The sequence below is a fragment of the Synchiropus splendidus genome, chromosome 19 (genome assembly GCF_027744825.2).
Source record: "Synchiropus splendidus isolate RoL2022-P1 chromosome 19, RoL_Sspl_1.0, whole genome shotgun sequence".
NCBI lineage: Eukaryota > Metazoa > Chordata > Actinopteri > Syngnathiformes > Callionymidae > Synchiropus > Synchiropus splendidus.
The window spans coordinates 3,462,293-3,485,798 of NC_071352.1; the positions used below are offsets into that span (position 1 = coordinate 3,462,293).

Sequence of the window (23,506 nt, forward strand, 5' to 3'; positions counted from 1 at the left end):
CAAGACATTCAAAGAGCTTTAGTTCAAGTAAGGTGATATAAAAACCTGAATATAGCCACCATCTCGATTTATTGTGCTACTGTCAAACTGATGCTAAATAAAGAATATTTTGTTGTTTAAATGTATGTATGGGTCCATCATTAGTTTCACTAATATACCAAATTCATTCAAACTGAAAAATCTTGCTTCTTGTGGAAAATTCTTATACCATTAAACTGCGATCAAATTTTAAATGCAATCCCAACCCTTTTTCTAATAAATGAATTCAGCTTTCAAGTGTAAGATTTAGAACTAATATTGGGATGAAGTATGATCTGTGAGAACGTAGATAATGTCGCTGCTAGAGATCAGGGTCCCGGGTCACACAGCAAACCAACTGAGTCGGGTTTTCCAGCCATTCTTTTATTAACTCCTGTCGCAGCTGGACCTGGTCCATCTTTTGTGTGTTTCACAGCAGCTCATTACCAGGAGGAAGAGATGGATGAGAGGGAGGGAGGCGGGCGTGCGAGCATCACTCAGAACTAGATGAAGGAGGAAGGGATGAAGCCAAAGGAAGTGGAGGCCTCTCTCTGCTCTGTGGTACCTGCAGGCAGCTTGGACTCTATCACTGATGTTACCAGTAGAAAACGGAGGAATGAGGGAGTGTTGAGCGGAGGAGGACGAGAGTGTGTGTCCGTGCGCGTGCGTGTGGTGTCCAGGAAGCCGTCTGGAGTAGCTGTGTTCCAGACACGGAGGCGGGAGTTATTCCTTGACCAGGGCTGCGAACTCTGCAGACACAAGCACAGCAGAGACAGTGAAGCGTCCCAGCAGCAGCAGGGCTGGTCTCCAGCTGCTCACCGTCAACGCCGATCTTGCCATCTCCGTCCTTGTCCGCCGCTTTCAGGAAGCTCTTGGTCTCCTTGTCGGTCAGGTCTCGGCCATTTTTAGCGAAGCCCTTCAGGACGAATCTGGAGGCGGAAAACACAAGACACATGCGTCACAATGTAGCCAGGTGACGCACTGCTCCTGGCCACCGCCCTCACTTAAGCTCCTCCTCCTCGATGTAGCCGCTGTTGTCGGCGTCCAGCACGGTGAAGACCCTCTTCACGTCCTCAGCAGACTTGGCCTTCAGACCGATCATCTCGAAGAACTTCTTGTGGTCAAAGGAGTCGACCGCTGCGCAGCAGACAGAGCCGTCAGACAAGGACTGGACATGACAGCTGGATCCTGCAGGATCCTGGGAGGAACCTGTGCTGAACCTGCTCCAGCTGCTGACGCCAGCCTCTCCTTCAACTGCACTTTAGTTCTCATCGTTCGGACAGAACATGCTAACTTAATCTTTAAAAACGACACGTGAAAGTTGGACTGTGACTGTGAGAGTCTGCCTCTGTGTGCAGCACTTTCACACACCACTCTGCTCAGCCCTGTGTGTGCCTCAGCAGTAAAGGAGAAAAATCTTGTGACTGGAGTAGTTTCACTCTACAAAAGAGCCCAAAGGTCAAAGGTCGTGACTCCACTCAGATGAGTCTGATGACGTCGCTCCTCACCACACGCGTGTTATGACTTCAGCTTCCACGACCTTTGACCTCTGCCTGTCGTCACGGTGCCGAACCACGGTAGCAACAGCAGGAGTGTGATCCGGACACTGTTGCGTCTTCATTTACCTGCAAATGCATCCAGAGCCTTCTTGATGTCATCAGCGCTGAGGATGCCGCTCATTGCCATTGTCGCTGTGGACAGAGGGAGGGAGGGGGAAAGGGGGGGGCGTTAAACATAAGGTCAGAGAGGAGACTCGGACACTCGCATGTTGCACTGGTGACTCGGCAGCAGGTGAGGGGTGAGGCTTGGTGCTGGGCCTCACAGAGGGAGTCAGAATGAGACCGTGGAGGAAGCCTCTCACGACCAGCAGCTCTTTCTCTAGATCAACTGAGGACCACGCTGCAGGCTCCGCCCATCATGACGTCCAACCCTGTGAGGTGACCCTCGCCCAGGCCACCAGGGCGGTGCCTCACCACCAGACTGAGGCTTAGTCCGCCGTCTCACCAGTGGCGGCATCACTCCATCCAGGTGTGATCTACACAATGACCTCGCAGGATTCCTCTGCCAACTGCACCGCAGCAGTGGCTGCCGCTGCAAAAGCAATTACCTGCTTGATGTATGGTCTCTGTCTAAGAATCTAATCTGTGGAGGAAAGTCTGGAAGCTTCTCCGGCTCAGCGATCACTCTTCCTCTGAATTGTTTTGTTTTATTGCCGAGGAGCGGCGAGGTCTCGAGCGCCGCCGTCACCCCAATATCCACTTTACATATCGCTGCGGAGCCGCAGCGAGCGCAGTGATGCTAACCTGACACAGCAGCGCTAACCTGAAACACCAATGCTAACCTGAAACACCCATGATAACCTCAGCGATGCTCACCTGATGCAGCGGTGCTAACCTGATGCAGTGATGCTAACTTGACCCTGCCTGCAGCTGCGGTTCACTTCACGCTCCCACGGCCACGTTCCTCTCCGAAGTTTGGCCAGACTGGCTCACCAGAGCAGGAGAGCTGACGGAGAACCTGGTCAGCACTCTGTAGCGAGTATCGTGTCTGGCATGAGAATAAGGGCCGACCTTGGACTGAACCCCCCCCCCCAACTCTGGAGTCATGTTGCACTCCGGTGACAGCAACAGCAGCAGGATGAGACTGGGATCCACACAGTTCAGCTGAAGAACGGAGAAACACCCGAGTCACTTCTGCGTGACCTGAGAGAGTCAGGAGGGTGGCCTGTGCTGAGAGTGGAGGGAAGCGCCGTGGAGCCATGATGTTTGTGGATGACAGTGAGATCTGGGGCAGAGGCTGATGATCACGGCTCCAGAAACCTGAAGAAGGAAGGCCATGGATGGTGTCAGACGAGCTCCCTGTGGATGAGTCCAGTTGAGCGTGGAGAGTGGTTTCAGAAGGAGAAGCTCTGAAGAGAGGCAAAGAAGAGGCCTCCACTGAGCTGCAGAAACCAGTGAAGAGATAATTTACCAAAATAGATATGGAGGAGAGAGACTACGCCACTATTAATAGCAAATCCAATTCCACTCTGCCTCTGTGTGTTTGAGTAGGAGTGACTGTGTTATTGCTGCGGGTCCAGACACACTGAGAGGAAAGACGTGGAGACGCAGAGCAAGGCGGCCGGATCGGATGCTCGGGGCAGCTGAGATGGAGGGACCCATGCGGGACAGGAAGTCCTCCTCACTGTGCTGCTTCAGGTGGTCGCACTGCTCAGAAACATTTCCTCAACTATTGTGCCAAGCTCGACACCAGCTTCCATCCATGTGGCTAAAACTGAGTTCATTACATGAAGATGAGAACGTCTCATTGGTTGGCGCGTGATGATGCCATTTTGCCTTCTCTCACAAGGTGTAACTCACAGTGAGCCTTGACTCAGGCTGCAACAGCTCTCCATCACGCTGGGGACCTGTGCCATGACTGTGTTAGCTCCCGCGCACCAGGACGCTGGCTCAAGGGCCAAAGCAGAGCCTTCCTCCTGCAGAGGTGCCGCTCGTGCCCGGCGCCAGGCGACTCTGCCATGGCTGCTCCACCTACACAGTTCGGAGCTGCTGCCACCTCAGGCTGCTGCAGTGCAGTTCCATTCAGTTTCAGCCAAGGTGCAGCACAGCAGGACGAGGCGCTTCCATGTGGAGCTGGTCAATTCAGCTGTCAGCAAGAAGTCAACGCTTCACTCACCGTCGTCGGGCAGCACGTGAGGTGCGCGAGATGCCAGCGATTGAGATGAGTTAATGCTCTGGAAGCAGCGAGTCGACGTGAGAAGTGAGTCAATGCGAGCACGACTTGACTCCACGTCACAAACGTAGAGAGGAGAAAGGTCCCAGGCTCAGAAGAGGAAACTGTCCTTTGACACGTGGCTCAGAAGGGGAGGGCAGCAGCATCCGCTCGCCGTGGGTTTGAACTCCGTCTGCGCTCACGTTACCACGCATTCATGCTTCGCTCGCATCGGATGAAATCGGACCTGGTCGTCTCGGGGCGAAGCCCGCAGCTGACACCTCCCTGTGACTTGTCACAACCAGTCCGTGATCTCACCTTCGCTCCTGCCGCACGCCACGGACACCAGCCCTCACCAGTGTGACCTCTGATCTCGCGCTGCTCTTGTGAATTAGCAAGACGCTGTTTAATGAGTGGCCAGGAGGAATCGTTAACAACCTTCTGCTGGCTTTTGATAGAGAAGCGCGTGTGTGTGAGCTCGCCTCGCTGCTCCGGCCTCCACTGGCAGAACCCTGCAGTGGAGCTTCTGCCTGCAGCAGAGACGTGGAGTGTGTCCGTCACTCGTCGCTGCTCATTATCTCTCGTTTATCCACTGTTCCCACCAAAGCTCGCACCGTGCTCCGCTACCTTCCGCTACCTTCCGCTTTAGTTTCCGTGTCAGTGCAAACACTTGAAAACTGCTTATTTATAGACTGCAATATCCTGCTTCATTAAGGCAAATGAATCAACGTAAGCAATGAGGCTAGCTTGAAGGCTAAAGTTAGCAACATGACTAACGTCTATGACACATCGACTCAGTGCTGATGATCCCCATTTTGCTGCTTTGAGCGCGGGAAAACACTAAGTTAAGCTAAGCTACTTAGCATCTAGTTTGTAGAGTCAGAGTTTCATGTAAACAAACAGATTTTGCTACAAGTTACTGCCTCCACAATAAAATGCAGTTTATATTCAGTAGCTAATGTTGTTAGCTTGGAAGCTAAATCATCAGACAAGGACTTGGTGCTTCCCGTGGTTAACGACTTGCCAGGTGAACTGTTGGTTTTAAATCGGTGTTTGTTGTTGCTCAGTTCCAATAAAATAATTTAATTAAAAATAAATAAAAGCTGACAGATGTGATGAGAGCCAGAAGGAGCAGACGCAAGTGCAGGGATCAGGAGCAGCTCCAATCCTGAGGAGAAGTCAATGAAGGTTCGGGTCTGAGATGGAGACACGACTCAACGCACGACATGCGTCGGATTCTTAACTTGGCACCCAGTGCGTCCTCGTGAAGTTAGAATCGGAAACTGTCGGTCAGTGGAGTCACGCCAGTCACACAAGTCAGGTTAGTCATATGCGAGAAGTAAGTCGATGCGAGCACGAGTCACAACTCACATGTGTCACGCGATTCACAGAGTCCTGCTGAGGTTCATGGACAGCCTGATGTGAGTTGGACTCGCTGGCATCTGAAGTCAGAAGAGGAACAAGAAGAGCAGGAACCCGACTCACTCACTTCTACAGTTCCAGCCAAACTGAGACACCATCATTTCAAACTGATGTGTTGATGATGGCAGCTCAACTACAGATGGACAGGGAGGACTTGACTGTGGCTGGTGACACGTACCCTGCTATAATTACACCGGGCTGATGAGCTCAGCTTGGAGTCTGCGCCGACTTGTGAGGGTCCGAGTGCCTGGAACCGTTAATAAAGCCACGTCTGCCATGGCAGCTGCCCATCAAGTTGCTTTATTGAAAAGCCTCACATGAAATGTTGGGCATCTGAAGTCAATAAACCCATAACAGTGCCTCGATCGTCAGCAGCAGCAGCTCACTGAGACGTGATGAAGACCATCGGGACTTGAGAAGAACCTCCTCCTCCACTAACCAGTGGAACTAAGCAGAGCAAAAGCTGAATCCGGCCGGAGCAATCAGAGCTGCCACGGACAAAGCTGATCCCAGGGAAGCATGTTCACCTGAGGTGGAATCTTCTGCAGGTGGGTCGCTGGCTGGGCTGGATATAGAGGGTCTTCTGCAGCACCTTAAGGGACACCACTGCCCCCTGCAGTCCCTTTCACTCATTGCAATCGAGGATGTTTGGAGTGCTGAGAGAGCAAGTTAGGAGCCTGTTATGGAGGAAGCTGCCTGGGTGGTTGGTCCTTTGTCTAGGCACTCCAGTTTCATCCCACACTCCAAAGCCTCACCCGGATGATTGTTTCCCTCCAGCTGGACGTGCCTGGAGCACTTCACCTCAGGTGAGAAGAGGACTCCACCTGCCTCTCAGCTCAGACTGCAGATGCTGCACGGATCTTTAGCCCCGGAAACTGGATCCAGATGTGACAGGAACGGACGAGACAGCCCACCTTCTCCTCCCAGCTGTGCCTGGTCAGCCCATGAAAACGTCTGAGTGATGGAGTCCAGCAGTGGTCGGGGGAGCTTCACCTGAGCAGGGAAGCTGAGTGGCTCCATAAACACCTGCTCCTGGGGGAAGGAGGGGTCCGTGAGTGTGAGTCGCTTCGTCTTCTCGGCAGACCATGCCGCAGTGTTGGTCACAGCTCGCTGCCTCACCGGAGCCCGGCGCTGCCATGGACGGGATCACACCGACAACATTTCTGCCGTGATGTCGGTGCAGCCCCTGCAGTCTTGCGAGTCATGAGCCATTTGGTCTGGGTCAAACCGGTTCTGATCAGACAGGAGGAATAAAGACCTGGGCCTAAATTGCCCAGCAGGACCCAGGTCCAGCCTGGCAGTGAGGTCTCATGTGGGTCCGTTCTTCTTTGGCTGCAGTCGCCTGGCCACGGGTCATGAACCTCTTCGCGCCTCACCTCAGGTGAGGTGGGGCCGAATCCTCCACGGCAGGTGTGGGTGCTTCTGTTGCTTAAAAAGGAACCAGCAACTGCAGCCTTGAGAGCGCTGCGCCCCCTAAAGGTCGATGGAAACACTCCTCTCTCAGGTATTAGTAGGAGATAAGATCAGCATCTGTCACAGACAACCTTGTGGAGACGTCACTTCACGCCCTTGACAGGAAGTGAGTGCAGATTTCACTTCAGAGCCAGTCAGTGCCCTGGTGGACTGGCACAAGCTGAGCACCCTCTTCACTTCTGAAATATTTTACAGAACAATGTATGACATCCAACCGCCTCACGTCTCACGCTTCAACTGAGATGTTTCGATATTTAGTTTGTACCTAAAATACATCTGGTCACGCAGCTCGACTCCCATAATGTACTGCAACAGTAGAGCCAGTTGTGCGAGGCAGAAGTTTCTGGCTCTTCTGTGAAGCGCTTCTCAAGCTCTGGTCCATTCTGGTACGTGATGGTGCGAATTGCACCTTGGACATCTGGACCGAGCCTTGCCGGTGTGAAGACAGAGGTGATGAAAGCAGCCGGCGTCCAATTATGACCGCAGTCTCTCAGTCATCAAGCCTGCCATCTGTTTCCACCTCACTTTGTCTGAGCTTCTGCTCCACTTCTCTCCCTCATTCATCTCCAGTATTGTGCCTCGCCTCAGCTCTTTATCCGCTCGCAGCAGCTTCACTGCCTCATTGTTGCCGTGCTTCGATCGCCCAGACGCTTTCACTGCCTCCTCGCCTTCTCCTCCGGCCATTTGTATTCCGGCTCACACCTCTGAGGTGAGAGGAGAAGGTCTGAAGACGGGAGTCAGAGGGCCATCACACACTTGGCTCCTCCTGAAAGTGCAGGCTTGACCTTGGAGGAGCAACCTGAGAGAGAGACCTGTCCGATCTTGTTAACTTTGGATGGAGGTGAAGCAGGAGTAGCTGGAGCTCCAGGTGAGGACGCTCTGAGCAGGAGAATCCTCGGGACCTCTGCAGATCCGCATTGCACTACTGAAGACTGAAGTTCTGTGTAACAGGAAACAACGGATGAACCAAAGCTGTATTTCAGTTCCCTCCTCACTCAATATAAATCTTTATAAAAGAAAACAGAATCGGTTCAGACTGACAAGCAGATGACTGGTGTGTGATCAGCTTTTGTTGGGCCCGAGTCGACCCGACCTCACACCTGCTGCTCCACTCGACACACCATAGATTTCTGCTGTCTCTTAGGTGAGGCTCTGAAGCCTCAGACCGACCCTTGTGTCGGGGTCAGTGGGGACCAGATACTGGTGGAAAACGGCCCTTCACTGTGATTCGACCGGGCTGGCGCCCGCCGGGCCTCCTCTATATTTAAGTCTTGGTGGATGGATAATGAAGCCTGGAAGGCGGTGCTGCCCATTACTGTGGTCCGTGTATGTGTGCGCTGGCGTGGAAGCGAGTGGAGGCTGTTAACGCGCCGCTGCTGTCCTACATCTCCACCCCGGGAGTGAGGCCCGGACGCGGCAGCTGAAGTCTGCGCTGACCTCGCAGCCCCGGCGCCAGTCACACACTCCTCGGTGCTGCGGCACAAAGGCTTGGACTGAGGCAAGCTGACCCGTCACCAGTGGACGGGACACGGCCCCGGGGCCCGCGTTTGAGAGCGGAGAGAAACACGGTGGCTAATGTGCACTCAGTCAGTCAGACACAAAAGAGCCAGGCAGGAGCTGCTGGGTACGGGAGCGCTCCAGCAGCCTCAGAAACAAGGAAGCAGCCGTGACATTTACCAGCTGGGTCGCAGACCGTCGCCGCACTCTCCTCAGCGACGCTGCACCTTGACTGGGCCATGAGGGGCGTGTCTCCACCAGCTGAGGACAGCACACAGAACGATGGTCCATCTGGACCGGGTCGACTCTGAGTCTCTCACGGATGATAGAGGGGTTCGGATGTGACACGTGACTCCAGAGAGGTGAAGGAGTGATGGGAAGAAGTGACATGACAAGGCTGTGTGTGAAGCTCCCTGAGCCTCTGTGTGGAATACAAATCCATCTGGCTCCGATTAATATTCCTGCCTCGCTGCAGCAACTTCTTAAGGTTCCCCACTTTCCAAGTCTGACTCCACTCTCTGGGGTTCAGCTTTATCTCAAATAAATCAGCCGGTTTCATGTGGGCTATAAACAGGCAGGAGGCGGCAGCTACACTGGAGCGTGGCGGAGTGATGGTGCGGTGAGGAGGAAATCAGAGGGAGCGAAGGTCACGGGGACGAAGACAAAAGCAAGAGAGAAGCAAGTCAGTGAGGCTCAAGTGACGCTGCCGTCACTTGCCTCCTTCACTGCAGGGCCCCAGCTCTGGAGGTGGAGCCATGACGCCAGCCCACAGCCCCTACGTCGGCCAACCTCAGGAGCACTGGCCGCTGAAAGCAGCTCCTCGATATAGAAGCTCTCCTGGGCCGCGCTCCGTAAGTGGCTGCGTCAAACTGGGTCACATCATCAACCTCTTTAATTCCTCTAAAGCCCCAAGACTCTGGAGTTTCACATCATTTCCAGCCTCCCTTGGTCCCGACTGACCACAGGCTGCTAATGATCTCACCGGGAGGTCAGGGTTGGCTAATTGGAAGTGGGTTCACGCCAAGTGCGGCGCTGATGTCCGTCTAAACTTAGTGCTGACTCAGGGAACTCATTAAGTGATGTCTGTTTTTACTTCATCTGAGGAGCCCTGAGCGGCTGGAACAGATGGAGACACCTGAACTGGGACACCCCAGGGGTAGGCCCCCAGGACCGCTCCAGTGTGGGGAGTGGCAGAAACGGGACTCACGTTGAAACCATTTGAACAAGCGTCTGGTCTGTCCACGACAGTCCTGGTCGTCTGCTGCAAGTTTGTCGGTTTGCTGTTGAGTCCAAAACAGTCTGGTGAAGTGTACGGTCAGAGCTGAGTGCATGAGGTGGCACCAGGGTCATGCTGCTCTGGTGTTACGGGGGTTTGTGCTAGGCGGTTCTGCATGCGTCTGTCATGTCTGATCCCTACTCTTCGGTTGGTCTGCAACAGTGCCCCCTTGCTTCAGTGCTTCTTTTCCTTCTGCTCTTCTCTGTTAAACGAAGAGCCCCACGAGGGCCAGGGTCTTCACCGGGACACGCACCCCTCCTCTGAGCTTGCTATTCCACCAGCGTGCTCTGGGCCTCATTTCATCTCTAACTTTCCTTAGAAGCATTTGATCTCCATCAGTGTCCTCATCTGCTCCCGGTGAGCTTCTTTCTAAGTGTAATAGCAGCGCCGGCAGCATTCTGAATCAGGATAAATCACCGGTGCGCGGAAACCCGCTCCCACCCAACACCGTCTGAGCCCACCGTCTGAGGAAACGTCTTCCCTAGGAAGGCCCAGCTGAGCCGAATGGCGCCGCACCACCTCGGCAGCTGACGTGACTCGGACACCAGCGCAACTGAAGAAGAAACATCACTCCCTCTCATGTTCATGAAGCATCATGCAATAGCTTCTTCACACCAGCAGGGGGCATTTCTGGCTGCCAGAAAATTCCGGGTGAGAATTTTGGACTGCAGCTGGCCACTTAGCCCAGGTCCGACCCAGCCCTCCTCACCCTCCTGACCGCTCTTTCCTACGTGACCTCCCCAGCAGGTCCTGATCTTCATGGCCTCCACCAACCAATGGTTCTACTCCGAGAAGCCTGTCCTCCTCGGACTGGACCCGTCCACCCACCCGGCAAACAGCGGCCCAGGGTGGGTGCTAACTCTACTACCCCTGGGTGAGCGACGGTGGTCCAGATGCTGGGGTGGGGAGCAGACAGCATGATGAATGTGGGGCGCAGCCTGGAGCTGGGGTGTGGTAAATACAGGTCAGAGGTCGTGTAACTGATGAAAACTGCACTTATCTGGGCTCACTGCCTCCCTGTGAGGAGGAGGACTTCCTGATAGCAGAACCACATCATGTCTGAGTTACGGCTGGTGTGACCTCTGACCCCTGAGCCATCATCCAGACTGGACGATGTCAGGAGGCTGTTCACCAAACCGGCAGGAAGCTGCTCCTTCACTTCATCATTTCACAGTGGAGAGACACTCCATGCCTTTCACATGGAGCCATGACCAGGTTTATGGCAGATGTGATGCAGGTGGTTAGGCAGAGAGGATGATGATGCTGATGGTCGGCAGGTTCTGCTCTCGCTGCACCTTTATTGCTTTTATGGTTTATACTCTCATTAGAGTGGAAATTGGGGCGACTCCTTCTGCACTGCAGCCTCGTCACCATCCTCAGACTTGCACCAGCCCTCTGCACTGGTGATACAGCAGCAGGTCAGGGGCCAGTGCTCGGCCCCGGGTCATGCAGTTGTCAGATGAGGTCCAGCCACCTCAGTCTGAGGCTGTCCACATGTCTACCTCCCTAGTTCTCCACCTGCAGGAGCCAGACTGAGTCTGTGACACCAGCTATACTTGAGACAACTGAAACGGTATTTTTTCAACATCACACTTCTCCCTCATGGCAGCAAAGAAAGAAAGCAAATGTGTCTGCAAGTTAAGAGATTAGAAAATCTTTTAAATCTAATCTAAACTGAAGAATGGGTGACCATCATGAGAGAAGCTTCTACAAAATAATGAGCTTTGATATGGAATGGGTGGAGGGTGACATCACGTTCTGTTTGACCGAATAACCTCAGCGCGACGGCAATGTTTGGCCCCGGAGCCACGTCCTGCTCCACGGGGAAGTTAATAAGTTTAACTGCAGAGGAACAAAAACTTGCTCAACTAGATATAACCAGCGAGCGGGAGGCAGAGACCCGGATCAGAACCAGACTCTCTGCTGCCCCTCATCAAACCCACAGCTCCCTGGGAGGAGACAAGACTGGGGGCTGGACCCTCCGAGTTGACGGTCCACTGACCTCCACTCACTCAAGGCTGCGCTCGGGAGCAGCTCCGGATGGTCTCACCCACGGGGGAGCACCACTCACCGTCGCCCGCCACCTTGTGAGTGAGGGGACTGACGCGCTCATGACTCCAGCTCAGATCACGTCGGGACCCAAGCCCGGCTCCAAACACGTTTCAAGTCCTACCTGCAGTTGGTGACAGTTGAACCCAGCAGGAGAGTGGAGCCGGCAGAGGCTTTGGCAACTGCAGATGTGAGACGGACGGACGGAGCGAGAGGAAGATGAGAGGATGACAGAAGAAAGAGAAAGAGAGTGGACAGTCTGCGATCCAGGAGGAGGAGAAGAAGAAGGGCTGGCTGGAGGTGAGATGAAGGGGAGAGGGAGGGAGGGAGGAAGGGAGAGAGAGAGGGAGGGAGCGGAGTTGGGATAGGAGGGGATGGTGTGATGTGGGAGGAGGGGGAGGGGCTGCAGGGGAGGAGGGAGGGTTCGAGGTGCCGCAGCAGTGCAAGCTGAATGAGTTGGCCACTCTGGTTTCCTCCCACCGTCTGCGACTTGGTGACAGACGAGAGTGAACATTTAAAGAGCGATGCTGACCTGCTGCCTCGGACCAGGAAGCTCCAGGTCAGCAGCGAGACTGGACACGTGTTGACAGGTCGTCTCTGGACTCCTGCCTCAGATCCACGACTGGACACTGTCAACAGCCGACCTCCTCCCTGCTGACTTCCTGTCACAGCGGAGTCTCTGACCCTCGGGTCGCTCTCCTCCTCCTCCTCTTCTTCTTCCTCTCCATCCTTCTCCTCTTCCTCACCCCTCCTCCTCTTCTTCTTCCTCTCCGTCCATCTCTTCATCTTCTTCCTCTTCCTTCCACCTCTGCTCTTCCACCTCTCTTCCTCTCCTCCTCGACCTCTCTTCCTCTCCTCCTCCACTCTCCCTCCTCCTTCTCCTTTCTTTCTCCTCCCCTCCAAAGTTGCGGCTCCAGAGGTGACTGCGGCAGGATTGGATTACAGTGTAATTGAATGGACAGAAGGACGGGTTTGGGCCGGTCTCGGCGTCTGGACAGTCTGTGGTGGCTCAGCTAAACACAGCAGCAGCCTTCAGTCTGCAGATCGACTCTGTTAACACAGTAGAGCCGTGGCCCGACTGGACCGGGGGCCACATGTGGCCCTCTGCAGTAGGTGGGGAGAAGAGGAAGAGGTTCCAGGTGGGAAGAAGACGAAGAGGGCAGGTGGAGGGAAGGCAGAGCGCCGAGCTTCTCCAAGCTCCCTCATACTGCTGAGGAGCCCATCAGAGGGCGCTGTCGCCACAAAGATGAGACGTTTAGAGTTGCGCTGGTGTTCTGCTCCGAGCATCTGAGGACCCCTGGCTGTTGGACTCACGATCACAGAGCTGCTCCCAGTGAACTGTGTGCTGAAGAGTCAGCTGAGAGCCAGGACACTGCTGGTCCTGTTGAGAGCCAAACACGGGCTGCACCCGGATCCTCTCCATCGACTGCTGAGGAGGAGCAGAGAGGAAGCGGGAACTGCTCCTCCAGCCACACTGGGACACACTGTAACAGCGAGATGGACCTCACTGACCGGAGAAAAAGAAGCTATCAGAAGAGCTGAGGGCTAAAGAAAGTGGATCAGACACAGAAACAGAAGAGACTTCAGAGATTAGAAGGAGCGCAAGATTAGCAACACACAATCAGAACCACACACATACAGAAACACAAAACCAAATTTAAACACAAATAAGCAACATAACAGACAATAACACATGGCTCACCTGAACCAGGAACCCAGTTAGAATCACCCAGCTAGTTTGAGGTTTTCACCCTCAACTCTGTGTGGACCGGCCAATACCTCCTCATAAGATCAGTGTCCTGTCAAAGATTGGTCCAAACAAGAATACATGCACACACACAGACAAAACAAATAAAAATAATCATAATTACCCGCATACAAAAAAAGTCAAACAAACAAGCAACATGACAATAGCACACACGCTTGTCTCTTACTGAGGACCCTCATTAATATCACCCTTTCCCCAGCCTCTCACCCTGAATCTAGCCATCCAAAATACATGGCTAACAATAATGACCCAGTTCTCTCAAAATGTCTCATAAGAAGAGTGTCTTGACAAAGATTGGTCCACACAAAAATATGAATACAGATACAAAAAAACCCAAATATAATTGCATAATAATAATAATAATAATATATATTTTGTAGGTATCCATGCAATGGAGCTCGGCTTGACGCTCTCAACACTCCCGCTGCATTGTCCAATAAATCCACGTAGAATCGCTCGCAAATGTTTCAACTGTTTACTGTTGCCAAACAGTAAAAAAGTACAAAAAGGGGCATCAAAACATCCTTAACATCCAACCAACAACGTATCAAGAGTTATCCACAGAGACAGCAAAAGAGAGGTCAAAAAACCATGGGGCTCCACTCTTACTTTTTCCCAGCTCCAAGCATCACTGTCAATACGGAAGCCCCTAGGTGACTTAAGGTGCGCAGCAACTCAAAACCCAAACCTTCCACATGCTCAGATCCACCTCAAACCACATAACTGATAAATGACAAACCAATCACACAAATGAACAGAAAATGCCCGCAAACACGCCCTTCCTTCTCTCCATCCAAATAATAAACTTATATTGTTATAAATGTTATCTGTTTTTAAATGAACTCGTACCAAAATTCAAAGAATGGCTCCAACATTACTGGCCTAACCCAATCATTATCATTGTCCTTGAAACATTTACCCAAACATGTTTAAATTAAAGGAGCCTACATGCTTCACGTTCTTGATTCCACCCTGAACAGTTAACTGGCTTCAAATTCAGTCCATCAATTGTCCTCTGATTCTTGAAGAAGACATAGCTTTGTTATTGGTTGACAAAGCTCGTTGGTCTTGGTCTTCACCTTCACTTGGCGAACAAGGCCCCTCTTGTCAGGAAGAGTCTCCACAATTCTTCCAAGTGGCCATGAATTTCTGGGTCAAGTGTCGTCCACGATCAGTACCACATCACCTACGCAGAAGTTTCTTCCCGGTGTGGACCGCCCTTGACGTCCTTGGAGCTGTGTGAGGTATTCTTTGCACCACCGTTTCCAAAAGATGTCAGCAAGGTACTGGACCTGACGCCATCGGCGCTTAGCATAATGATCATCCTTACAGAATACCCCTGGGGGTAACTCCGGCTTAACCTTGAGCAACAGGAGGTGGTTGGGTGTTAAGGCCTCTAAGTCACTGAGGTCTGACGATGCCTTTGTGATAGGTCTGCTGTTCATAATGGCTTCAGCTTCACACAGCAAGGTATGGAGACTTTCTTCATCTGACTTTCTTCATCTTCATCCATTCACCGTCACACTCAAGATTTTTTTCCCACTGAGTGAATGAGTCGTTCCCAGCATCCCCCATGGTGGGAACCTGTTGGTGGATTGAAGTACCACTGGACACCTTTTTGTTGCAAGTAATTTGCAATCTTATTGTTATTCCATTCTTCAATCGAATTCTTCAACTCACTATCTGCTGACCGAACGTGGGTTCCATTGTCTGAGTACAACTCTCTGACCTGTCCACCTCGAGAAAGAAATCTTCTGATTGCATTCAGACATGCATCAGTGTCAAGTGATGATGCAACTTCCAGGTGTATGGCCCGTATGGCAAGACACGTAAAGATGACAACATACCTCTTTACTTGTCCTCTTCCTCTCTTCACTAGGAAAGGGCCCAAGTCGTCAACTCCAACTCTTGTGAATGGAGGATCATCAGGCAAGACCCTGAACCTTAGTAGATCTGCCATGAGTTGTTTGCCAGCAGGTCCATGTAATTTCTTGCAGATGACGCACTTGGACAGGAATTTTGTGATGGCTCCATTTGCTCCAGGGATCCAGAATTTTTGACGCAATTTAGCCAGCATGTGGTTCCTTCCGGTGTGAGTTGTTATTGTGGATGTGTTTCAGCACAAGCCTTGTGATGTACAACTCTTTAGGCAAGATTGCTTGCTGCTGGGAATCATCAGGCATTGCTGCATGACTCAACCTTCCACCGACTCTTATGATTCCATCTTGAAGAAATGGATTGAACTTCTGGAGTGAGTGAGTTCTCTTCACTCTTTGACATTCCTGAGCCTTGACAAGTCTTCTTTGAAGCCTTGCTTTTGACAATGTTTCACGATTTCTGTTTCTGCCTTGGTTAAGTCATCGCAAGTTAGGTGCGTTCCCTTGTAAACCTTCTTAAACTCACTCATTTTGTTTTCTTCACTTGATGAGTTTGATTCCTTTCTCTTTTCTTTCAGTTTCTTCAGCAAGTCCTTCAATCTCAGAAACCAGGGAATGGTACGCTTCAGCTTCATCCAGGATGAGTAGTGAATCATCAACTGGTCCAGCGCATCTTTAGACTCACACGACTGAATGGTGTGCACTTGAGCTACTCTTTTGACCTCTGGGTCATTGATGTCAAGCATTCCAGAATCTGGATTCCTTGTGCACAGAGCAAGAAACCTGGCCCAGAAAGCAAACATTCATTTTTCAAGAAAGGTTCTACAGTCTGTCCTCTCGAAACATGATCGGCAGGATTCAGAGCAGTATTGACGTATCTCTAAGTCTGTGAGGGCTCCAGAATAGCTGAGATTCTGTTAGCAACGAAAGCCTAGAATCTTGTGCCTTCACTGTTCAAATACTTTAGCACGGCTGTGCTATCCGTCCAAAAAATGGACTCAAGTTCAAGATCCAGCTCAAGCTCCTTCTACAAAAGCTTGTCCATCTTGATTGCAACTGTAGCTGCAGTCGGTTCCATTCTTGGAATGGTGGGAGACTTCAAGGGTGCGACCCTTTGCCTTTGCCATAATCAGAGTGGACTGAGCTTCACCACTGGCAGTGGATGAGAGCATGTGGAAACCCAAACCTTCCACATGCTCTCATCCACCTCAAACCACACAACTGATAAATAACAAACTAAATGAACTTAAACTATTAGAACTGCATATAGGCTCCTACATATTTTTTTAATATTTACATTCAGACAAAACCCAAAACCAAAAGAAAAGCAAATGAGCATAATAGATAACAGACGATACACATACATAGACAGCGGGTCACAAGAGTCCCGCAGAGGGTCCCAACAAGTCATTAAATTCAACACGGAATTTATTTTTGCATCGTCTTCCATTAGCTGTGATAACTTGTACCTGCGTGCCTGCAGTTGTCTCGTCTTGTGGTCCTCCACAGCCTTCTCCGTCATTTTTACAGCTCGTTTTTCACTGCGTTCATCCATAATGTTGTGTCCATTCGTCGCTTCGTTGGAAAGATGTCCTTATTTTCCAGCGCAAATGGCACGACGCAGCCGTATTGAGCTTCAATTAGCGATCCTTAATAAACTTACAGGTTGCTGTCCCTTCTTCTCGATACCACCGTAATGTCCTTGAAAAGTTTGTCTCCATCATCCGGTTCAAGCCAGTCGGTCCCACATTCCAATAATCCACACAGAGCAGGTTTTTTGACTAATGTACTGTAGGTATCCATGCAATGGAGCTCGGCTTGACGCTCTCAACACTCCCGCTGCATTGTCCAATAAATCCACGTAGAATCGCTTGTAAATGTTTCAACAGTTTACTGTTCCAAACAGTAAAAAAAAGTACAAAAAGGGGCATCAAAACATCCTTAACATCCAACCAGCAACGTATCAAGAGTTATCCACAGAGACAGCGAAAGAGAGGTCAAAAAACCATGGGGCTCCACTCTTACTTTTTCCCAGCTCCAAGCATCACTGTCAATACGGAAGCCCCAAGGTGACTTAAGGTGCGCAGCAACTCGAAACCCAAACCTTCCACATGCTCTCATCCACCTCAAACCACACAACTGATAAATAACAAACTAAATGAACTTAAACTATTAGAACTGCATATAGGCTCCTACATATTTTTTTAATATTTACATTCAGACAAAACCCAAAACCAAAAGAAAAGCAAATGAGCATAATAGATAACAGACGATACACATACATAGACAGCGGGTCACAAGAGTCCCGCAGAGGGTCCCAACAAGTCTGGCTACACAAGTTTGCACATACATTATTGATCCGATTAATTAGCATGATTTTCTCATTAGCCTGGCGGAGCTTGGTATTGACGCTGGCCAGCAGCACAGAGGGCTTCATCACAGCTGCTGCGTGCTACTGTAGCGCCACCGGGAGGAGAACCCAGACGTCAGAGGCAGAGCTGCGTCCGAGTCACGGGTGCTGGTGAGGTGATTCACTTCTGAAGAAACTGGAACTTGGAGGAATGAGGAACTTGTGCTTGCGTATGATGCATCACGCGCACGTCCTCACCGGCGGCCTGGTGTGGACGCAGTCCTCCGTCATGAGTAGAACCTCCAGGTTCTGTCCTCAAAAGCTCAGTTCTGAGGAACGTCGGCTGTAGGTCCGGCTAAGGCTCCTCTCATGAGCAACTGATCTGTTTCTGAGATTTGGAGTTTCAGGACCAGACCACTGTGGCAGCCGTGGAGGGGCGGCGATGCCAGAGACAGCAGGAGCTCCAGTCAAAGTTACTGTTCTCTGTCAGTGATGCGGCTTCATCAAGTCGCTCACTGACTCTCACTCACCAAGTGTGTTCATCCGGTCAGACCCAGCTGATGTTCCTCTTCTGCTGACGCAAAGAGGAAACTCAACTCCCACAGACTCTGTGGTGACACCAGTCGAGAAGAAGCACCAGAGGAGGTAGGTGATCCGACCTCGCGTGACTCGGACCGCGGGGGGACGGACCGGGTCAGGAGGGTTTCTCTTCTGCTGGGGATACAGAGAGAGTGTAGTGGGTGACTCTGCTTCAACCAGAACGGAAGGAATATTGCTCAGCTGAGACGTCATCAAGCGGAAGAGGAGTCTGAAAAAGTCTGGTCAAGTAAATATCAGTTCAGCCGAGGGATGCAGTGCGGTACAGTGCGAGCATCTGCCTTCTCGTAACGGCGACGGCAGGGGTTGAACCGTTGATGCAGCGAGCAGGTTTCTCTGGGTGAGACGGGGATTTCCTGACACCAGTCGGCATTTGGAGGGGCAGAAGTTGGTCACGCATGAGGCCCCGGCTGAACCACAGCAGATGCATTTACAGACCTGAAACAGCATCACTTCCTCAGGGGCTGCAGCGGGGCCCTGACCCCAGAGAAGGAAGGACCTGAGGAGGAGGAGGAAGCAAACAGGCATGAGGATCAGCTAACCAGGGACCAGAGGACCAGACAGGTGATCCGCTGCTCAGGATTAGGTCAGAACAGAACAGGAAGTAGCTGAAGAAAATAAGAGCAGGCAGGAATTCCTGGCCCGGAGGCCGACCCAGAGAGCAGGGGAAAGCTGATGCTGGTCTCCTGCAAGGCCCTGTCTCAGCAGGGGCTCAGTGGCAGAGTATAGTCATCTCTGCTGACTCTCTGTGTGAAAGAGGATTTGGGAAGGAAGTGGGTGAGTTGTGTAAGAGCGCTGTTGACCGTAACTCACTCCTGCAGACAGCCCCCAGAGCTGCAGAGAGACCATGCTGTTGCTCTCGCTGCTGATCTGGACTCTGCCACGCGGCGTGGCTCCTGCCCGAGCCACCAGCAGCCGTGAGTCTGAGCCAGGCCCAGGAGCCCCGCCTCCTGACCCTGACCTCTCTCTCCTCACACAGCCTCAGCTCTCCTGCAGTCGCTGCAGTGCCACAACGACTACAGCTCTTATGTTGACTGCCAGTGGACGGAGGAATCGGAGCAGCAACTTCCCCTGCAGCTGTGTATCCAGAGCAGGAGCAGCAGGTGAAACACACAGAAACACGTAGCCAGTGGAGGAGACACGAGGGTTTGAGAGGAGCAAGACTCATGATGAAGCACCGGTATCTGATCCCACAGACTTCGCATTGTCTGTTTTCATTCCATTCATCTTTCTATTTGGTCTGTTTTGGAGCAGATGGAATGAGATTCTTCACGTAGGTTACTTTCATTGCTGAGTGAAAAATGCTCAGAAATAACTTTATTTTTGCTGTTTGGTCCTACTTTTTCATGTACTAGTGATCTTTAGTAGCTATACTGGAATATGAACCATGTTTTCATCCATCTGAGCACGAGTGCCGACGCAAAGTGACCTGTGGGTGACCTCATGCCCTCGCAGGGATCGCTGCCCACCTCGTGGCACTCCACTTCTGCACCCCAACGGCCTGCGGACAGTTCGCTGTCGCTATGAAACGAAGACTTTCTCCATCAGCACCACGCACACGGTCTTCTTCTCAGAGGAAAAGAAGAACTGCTCTTCTCCCCCACACCAGCCGGTGGCGCTGCGGGAGCACCGTGAGTCCCTCCTCAGCTGAGCGGCCACAGCCGTGCGGTGGGACTCATCTGGGCTTGTGTGCAGTGCGAGCGCTTCCTCCGGTGGACCTGCTCACTCATGTGACGGAGGGCGGGGTTCAGCGGCTGCAGTGGTCCAGTCCGTACCCGGCCTCCTCTGCACTGAGCGCTGGCATGATCTACCAAGTCAGCTACAAGTCAGACGGACAGGACGAGTGGACGGTGAGCGTGACTTCACCTGAGAGAGCGGCGCATCCAAAACTGTGATTTGAATGTGTTCAGTCCTGCACACGTGGGTTTCATCTCTCACGTTCCTCACTCTGGGGGAAATGTTCTCAGCAGATGATTAGATGCACGAGGCAAAGATGTAAATCAGAGAGCTAAACTAAAGAAAGCCAGCCAGGGCTACACCCATGGTTCACTTCCTGCCGAGGGCTTTCCAGCAGCTCCCGTGAGACAGATCTTCTCTCCTCAGGTGGAACCCCAGACAGCATTGAGGATCAAGCTGTGGGAGCAGCCCCTGCACGCCGGGCACACCTACACAGCCAGGGTCAGAGGTCGAGTGGGTGCCAGTGGGTGGAGTGAGTGGAGCGCAGGGGTGTCCTGGAGGACACCAGCAGGTAGGTCCTCCTGCTCTGACCCGGATCTCGGTGCAGCTCTGACCCGGTCTGTGTCATGGCCCAGATTCCAGCCAGCGGCCCGGCCTGCGCTGCGTGCTGAGCGGCGAGGAGACTGTGGAGTGTCGCTGGAGTGTGAGCCCAGACCTGGACCGCATCCTCAGCTACCAGCTGGCCTGGCACGGGCGGACCTCAGCGTGCGTCCACGGCGACCCGCTCACTAGAACCTGTCCTTTCAACACTGTCACCGATCTGTTGCAGGGCGGCGGGTAGCTGCTCGGACCCGGCCGTGGTTTCTGACCCCTCTGGGAGCGACATGACGTACAGCTGCTCGCTGAGGGCATCGGAGCCGGCGCACCTGCAGCTGGAGCTCCTCGCCACACGTCGCAGCAGGGAGTTCAGGGCCAGACAGCACAGTGAGTGGCCCAGTAGGTCCCATGGGAACTGCTCTAATCTCACCTCTCTCATGTGCTGACTTGTGTCACCCAGTTCGCCCCGGCCCTCCCAGGCAGCTCCGCATCAGCGCCAACGCCGCAGACTGGCACCTGAAGTGGACGCAACCTGTCACGTCACCAGACCTTAGACTCGTCTATCAAGTCTGTTACTTCCAGACCAATACTCAGGTGACGCGTAACACCGCCCTCTAGTGTTCAAGGCCTCACAATGCCAGGCCAACTCTCACGTATAATCCTCGGTCCCGCCACCAGGAGTGCTCGGTCCCCCTGAACTGCTCAGCCACGCACCTGGACATCCCGCACTCCTCCCTGGACCCGGACCGGAACTACACCGTCCTGGTCCGGTCCGTGGTGGAGCCTGGCAGTGGTTCACCGTACCAGGGCACACCGTCCGAGTGGGCGGGGCCTGTGGAGTGGACATCACTTCCAGGTAGATCCAGTCAGTTTCAAGTGTTTGTTTCAAACGATGGAGCCTCTTTTCACGGCGCTGTCGCCATCTGATGTGTCAGTCTGTGTGGACTTGGTTCTTCATGCTGTCCTTTGTTGTCCCACAGTGGGGAAGTTCAACATTCTATTTTATTCTTAAGTTTTTGTTATGTATTTTAAGAATATATTACTTTTATTGTATTTAAATGTTTATTCTTTTTTATTCTTAGTTTCTCAATAGTACTTGTAGTTCTACTGTTGGAGGTACTTGGTCAATGTTTGTGGTACTAGTACCAGTGAAAGTAAATGGTGTCACAGCAGTACTGACTGTGTTGATGGTAGTGGCAAACCTAGTACTTGGTTTTGCTGTGAGAGAAAATAGGAGAAGAAGAAGTCGTGCTGAGCCGAGGGTGTGGAGGGTGGAGGCCATTTCTAGGGTCTGGGCTGGGTCGCAACAGTACTGCAGTTGTGTGTCATGTGTGCTTTGCCGGCCCCGCAGCACGCCGGTCCCCCAGGATGTTGGTCTACTTCTGCACAGGACTGCTGGTGGCCTTCGTCTTCCTTGCTCTCTTCTTCAGCGTCCCAGCCTGCCACAGGTTCTGTCAGCAAACCTTCTCTGAGCAGTCGCACTCTTTACTGACCTGTGGCTCTCCCACAGACGGGCGGTTCTGTGGGTGGACTCTGTGCCCTCCCCTCAGAAGAGCAGAGTGGTGTCTGAGCTCAGGGTGAGGATGTCAGGTCAGCTCAGGTCAGCAACAGCTCTCACAGTAGGTCTTCTGTTCCAGCCCGGGTCCAAGCCTCACGTGATGCTGACGGAGAAGACGTCCCTCTGCTCGCTGCACCACCTGGACCACTCGTCGCCACGGTAACGTCCAGCGGCTGCGGCACTTTGGTTGGGAACCCGGTCATACGTGGGCCTCTCTTCTCTACAGCAGCTCTCTGCTCCTCCCTCACAAGGGCGAGGTGGGGGAGCTGGACCGTGGATACTGGAGCAGTGAAAACTCGCCGCTGACGGACCAGCACGTTCTGGATCCTCAGCTGTCAGTCATGGGGTTCAGTGGCCCGTATATCTTCTGCGAGGTGAGCCCAGCAGGAGTCACACACTGGACCTTCACCTCGGCGCTGACCGGGTCTGTATCTTCAGGGACGCTTCCCGCTGGAGGTGACGGAGCGAACAGAGACTTCCACGTCAGAGGGAGGGGCTTATATCTGCCTGCCCGCCCACCCGCCGCCCAGCCCCACCCACCAGCAGGCTTACATCTGTAACTGCCCAGAACCAGACCACCCGCAGGTCCATGAGGGAGCGGAGGCAGCACACGAGCCCTGCAGCAGCGAGCCCTACGTCTCCGAAGCCTTCACCTCCTGGCCCACCATCAAGGCCTCGGGCTACTGCTCTCTCCCTGCACGCCAAGTGAAGTGACTCCTCCTCTCAGAGGATAGGGAGAGATAAACACTTTCCTTGTGTCTTTTCCAGGTTTATATTTTTTATGTATTTGTTGTTTTTGGCGGTGAATAAAAACCAGAAAACAAAGTTGAATGATAACAGTCACAGACTGAGGGGCCACGGTGGCCCCGGCGCCGCATGCGAACTGCTGTATGAAAGTGGATCGCCACGAGAGGGCAGTGTTTCACTGTTGGAAACTTAGTTTTGCTGCTTCAGAACACTACATTTCCCGCCGGTGTTCTCGAGTGTGGTAACGCTTCAATACAGTAACAATAACGGGCGGGTTCAGTTCGGCGCCTCCTTCATGGGAAAGGCGCCAGGGTCACGGACCCAAGTACCGGCCGTGTACCAGCAGCTCACAGCTCTGCTTCCTCCTCCCTCCACCGGGAGCCATTTTGATGGGTGAAAACAAACTGCTACACTGTCAACCTGCTGCGACGGACACATACACACATCTTCTTTGTCTCTGCTCGGAATTCCAGGCACGCTGGTATCAGCTTCCTGTGTTTCCAGACCAATGCAACGTAGCATTTCCTGTCTGCCGCTTTGACTCGCATGGGAGTCACGGTTGGACCTTGACTCCAGGTTTATGAGGTGAGAGCAGGTTCGGATCCTCTGCATCACCATGACAGCAAAGACAGCGGCGCTGATGTGGTGGCCCGGGCCTGGCGGTGGACACAATCGCAGGAAGGTGTGTGTGTGTGTGTGTGTCTCGTGGAGGCTGGTGCTGCCTCCTGTTCTCTGGCTGAGCTTCTGCAGCGAGTCAGGACAGACACCGCAGAGACCGGTCTCCTGTGGGGCCCTCTGCGGGCCACCGTTCCAAGCCTCTTCTCTCTTTGTGTTGCGCCGCCTTCAAAGTCTTCTGGAGCTTCCTGGACGGGCCGCTGAGATGTGGCTG

The 23,506-nt window shown here is 52.7% G+C and overlaps 2 protein-coding genes across 5 annotated transcripts; one reads left to right on the top strand and one right to left on the bottom strand.

Annotated features, from left to right (window-relative positions):
* Positions 1-388: 388 nt before the first annotated feature.
* On the bottom strand, positions 389-11,745 carry pvalb6 (parvalbumin 6). Its single transcript, XM_053852247.1, has 5 exons — positions 11,571-11,745; positions 1,644-1,709; positions 1,023-1,155; positions 838-947; positions 389-767 (listed from the first exon to the last, which is right to left on the bottom strand). The coding sequence occupies exons 2-5, from the start codon at positions 1,702-1,704 to the stop codon at positions 742-744; spliced, it is 330 nt and encodes a 109-aa protein (XP_053708222.1). The 5' UTR covers positions 1,705-1,709; positions 11,571-11,745; the 3' UTR covers positions 389-741.
* csf2rb (colony stimulating factor 2 receptor subunit beta) lies at positions 11,689-22,669 on the top strand. Of its 4 annotated transcripts, none has more exons than XM_053852205.1 (16): positions 11,689-11,746; positions 17,993-18,086; positions 18,860-18,955; positions 19,018-19,141; positions 19,494-19,669; positions 19,734-19,888; positions 20,142-20,286; positions 20,351-20,480; positions 20,545-20,699; positions 20,773-20,906; positions 20,991-21,168; positions 21,664-21,760; positions 21,823-21,889; positions 21,950-22,029; positions 22,100-22,244; positions 22,309-22,669. In XM_053852205.1, the coding sequence occupies exons 3-16, from the start codon at positions 18,886-18,888 to the stop codon at positions 22,582-22,584; spliced, it is 1,932 nt and encodes a 643-aa protein (XP_053708180.1). In that variant the 5' UTR covers positions 11,689-11,746; positions 17,993-18,086; positions 18,860-18,885; the 3' UTR covers positions 22,585-22,669. The 4 variants fall into 4 exon arrangements, with proteins under 4 accessions (XP_053708180.1, XP_053708177.1, XP_053708178.1 ...); XM_053852202.1 differs by having other exon boundaries at positions 11,690-11,746; positions 22,097-22,244; XM_053852203.1 differs by lacking the exon at positions 11,689-11,746 and having other exon boundaries at positions 17,791-18,086; positions 22,097-22,244.
* The last annotated feature ends 837 nt before the right edge of the window (positions 22,670-23,506 follow it).

Bases quoted from the DNA above. Each gene is read 5' to 3' on its own strand.
- pvalb6 (XM_053852247.1), bottom strand. From the start codon at position 1,704: ATGGCAATGAGCGGCATCCTCAGCGCTGATGACATCAAGAAGGCTCTG. The intron at 1,156-1,643 runs GTAAATGAAGAC...TCTGCTGCGCAG, and splicing joins GGCTCTGGATGCATTTGCAG to CGGTCGACTCCTTTGACCAC. The intron at 768-837 runs GTGAGCAGCTGG...TTGTGTCTGCAG, and splicing joins TGGCAAGATCGGCGTTGACG to AGTTCGCAGCCCTGGTCAAG.
- csf2rb (XM_053852202.1), top strand. From the start codon at position 18,886: ATGCTGTTGCTCTCGCTGCTGATCTGGACTCTGCCACGCGGCGTGGCT. The intron at 18,956-19,017 runs GTGAGTCTGAGC...CTCCTCACACAG, and splicing joins TGCCCGAGCCACCAGCAGCC to CCTCAGCTCTCCTGCAGTCG. The intron at 20,287-20,350 runs GTAGGTCCTCCT...GTCATGGCCCAG, and splicing joins GTCCTGGAGGACACCAGCAG to ATTCCAGCCAGCGGCCCGGC.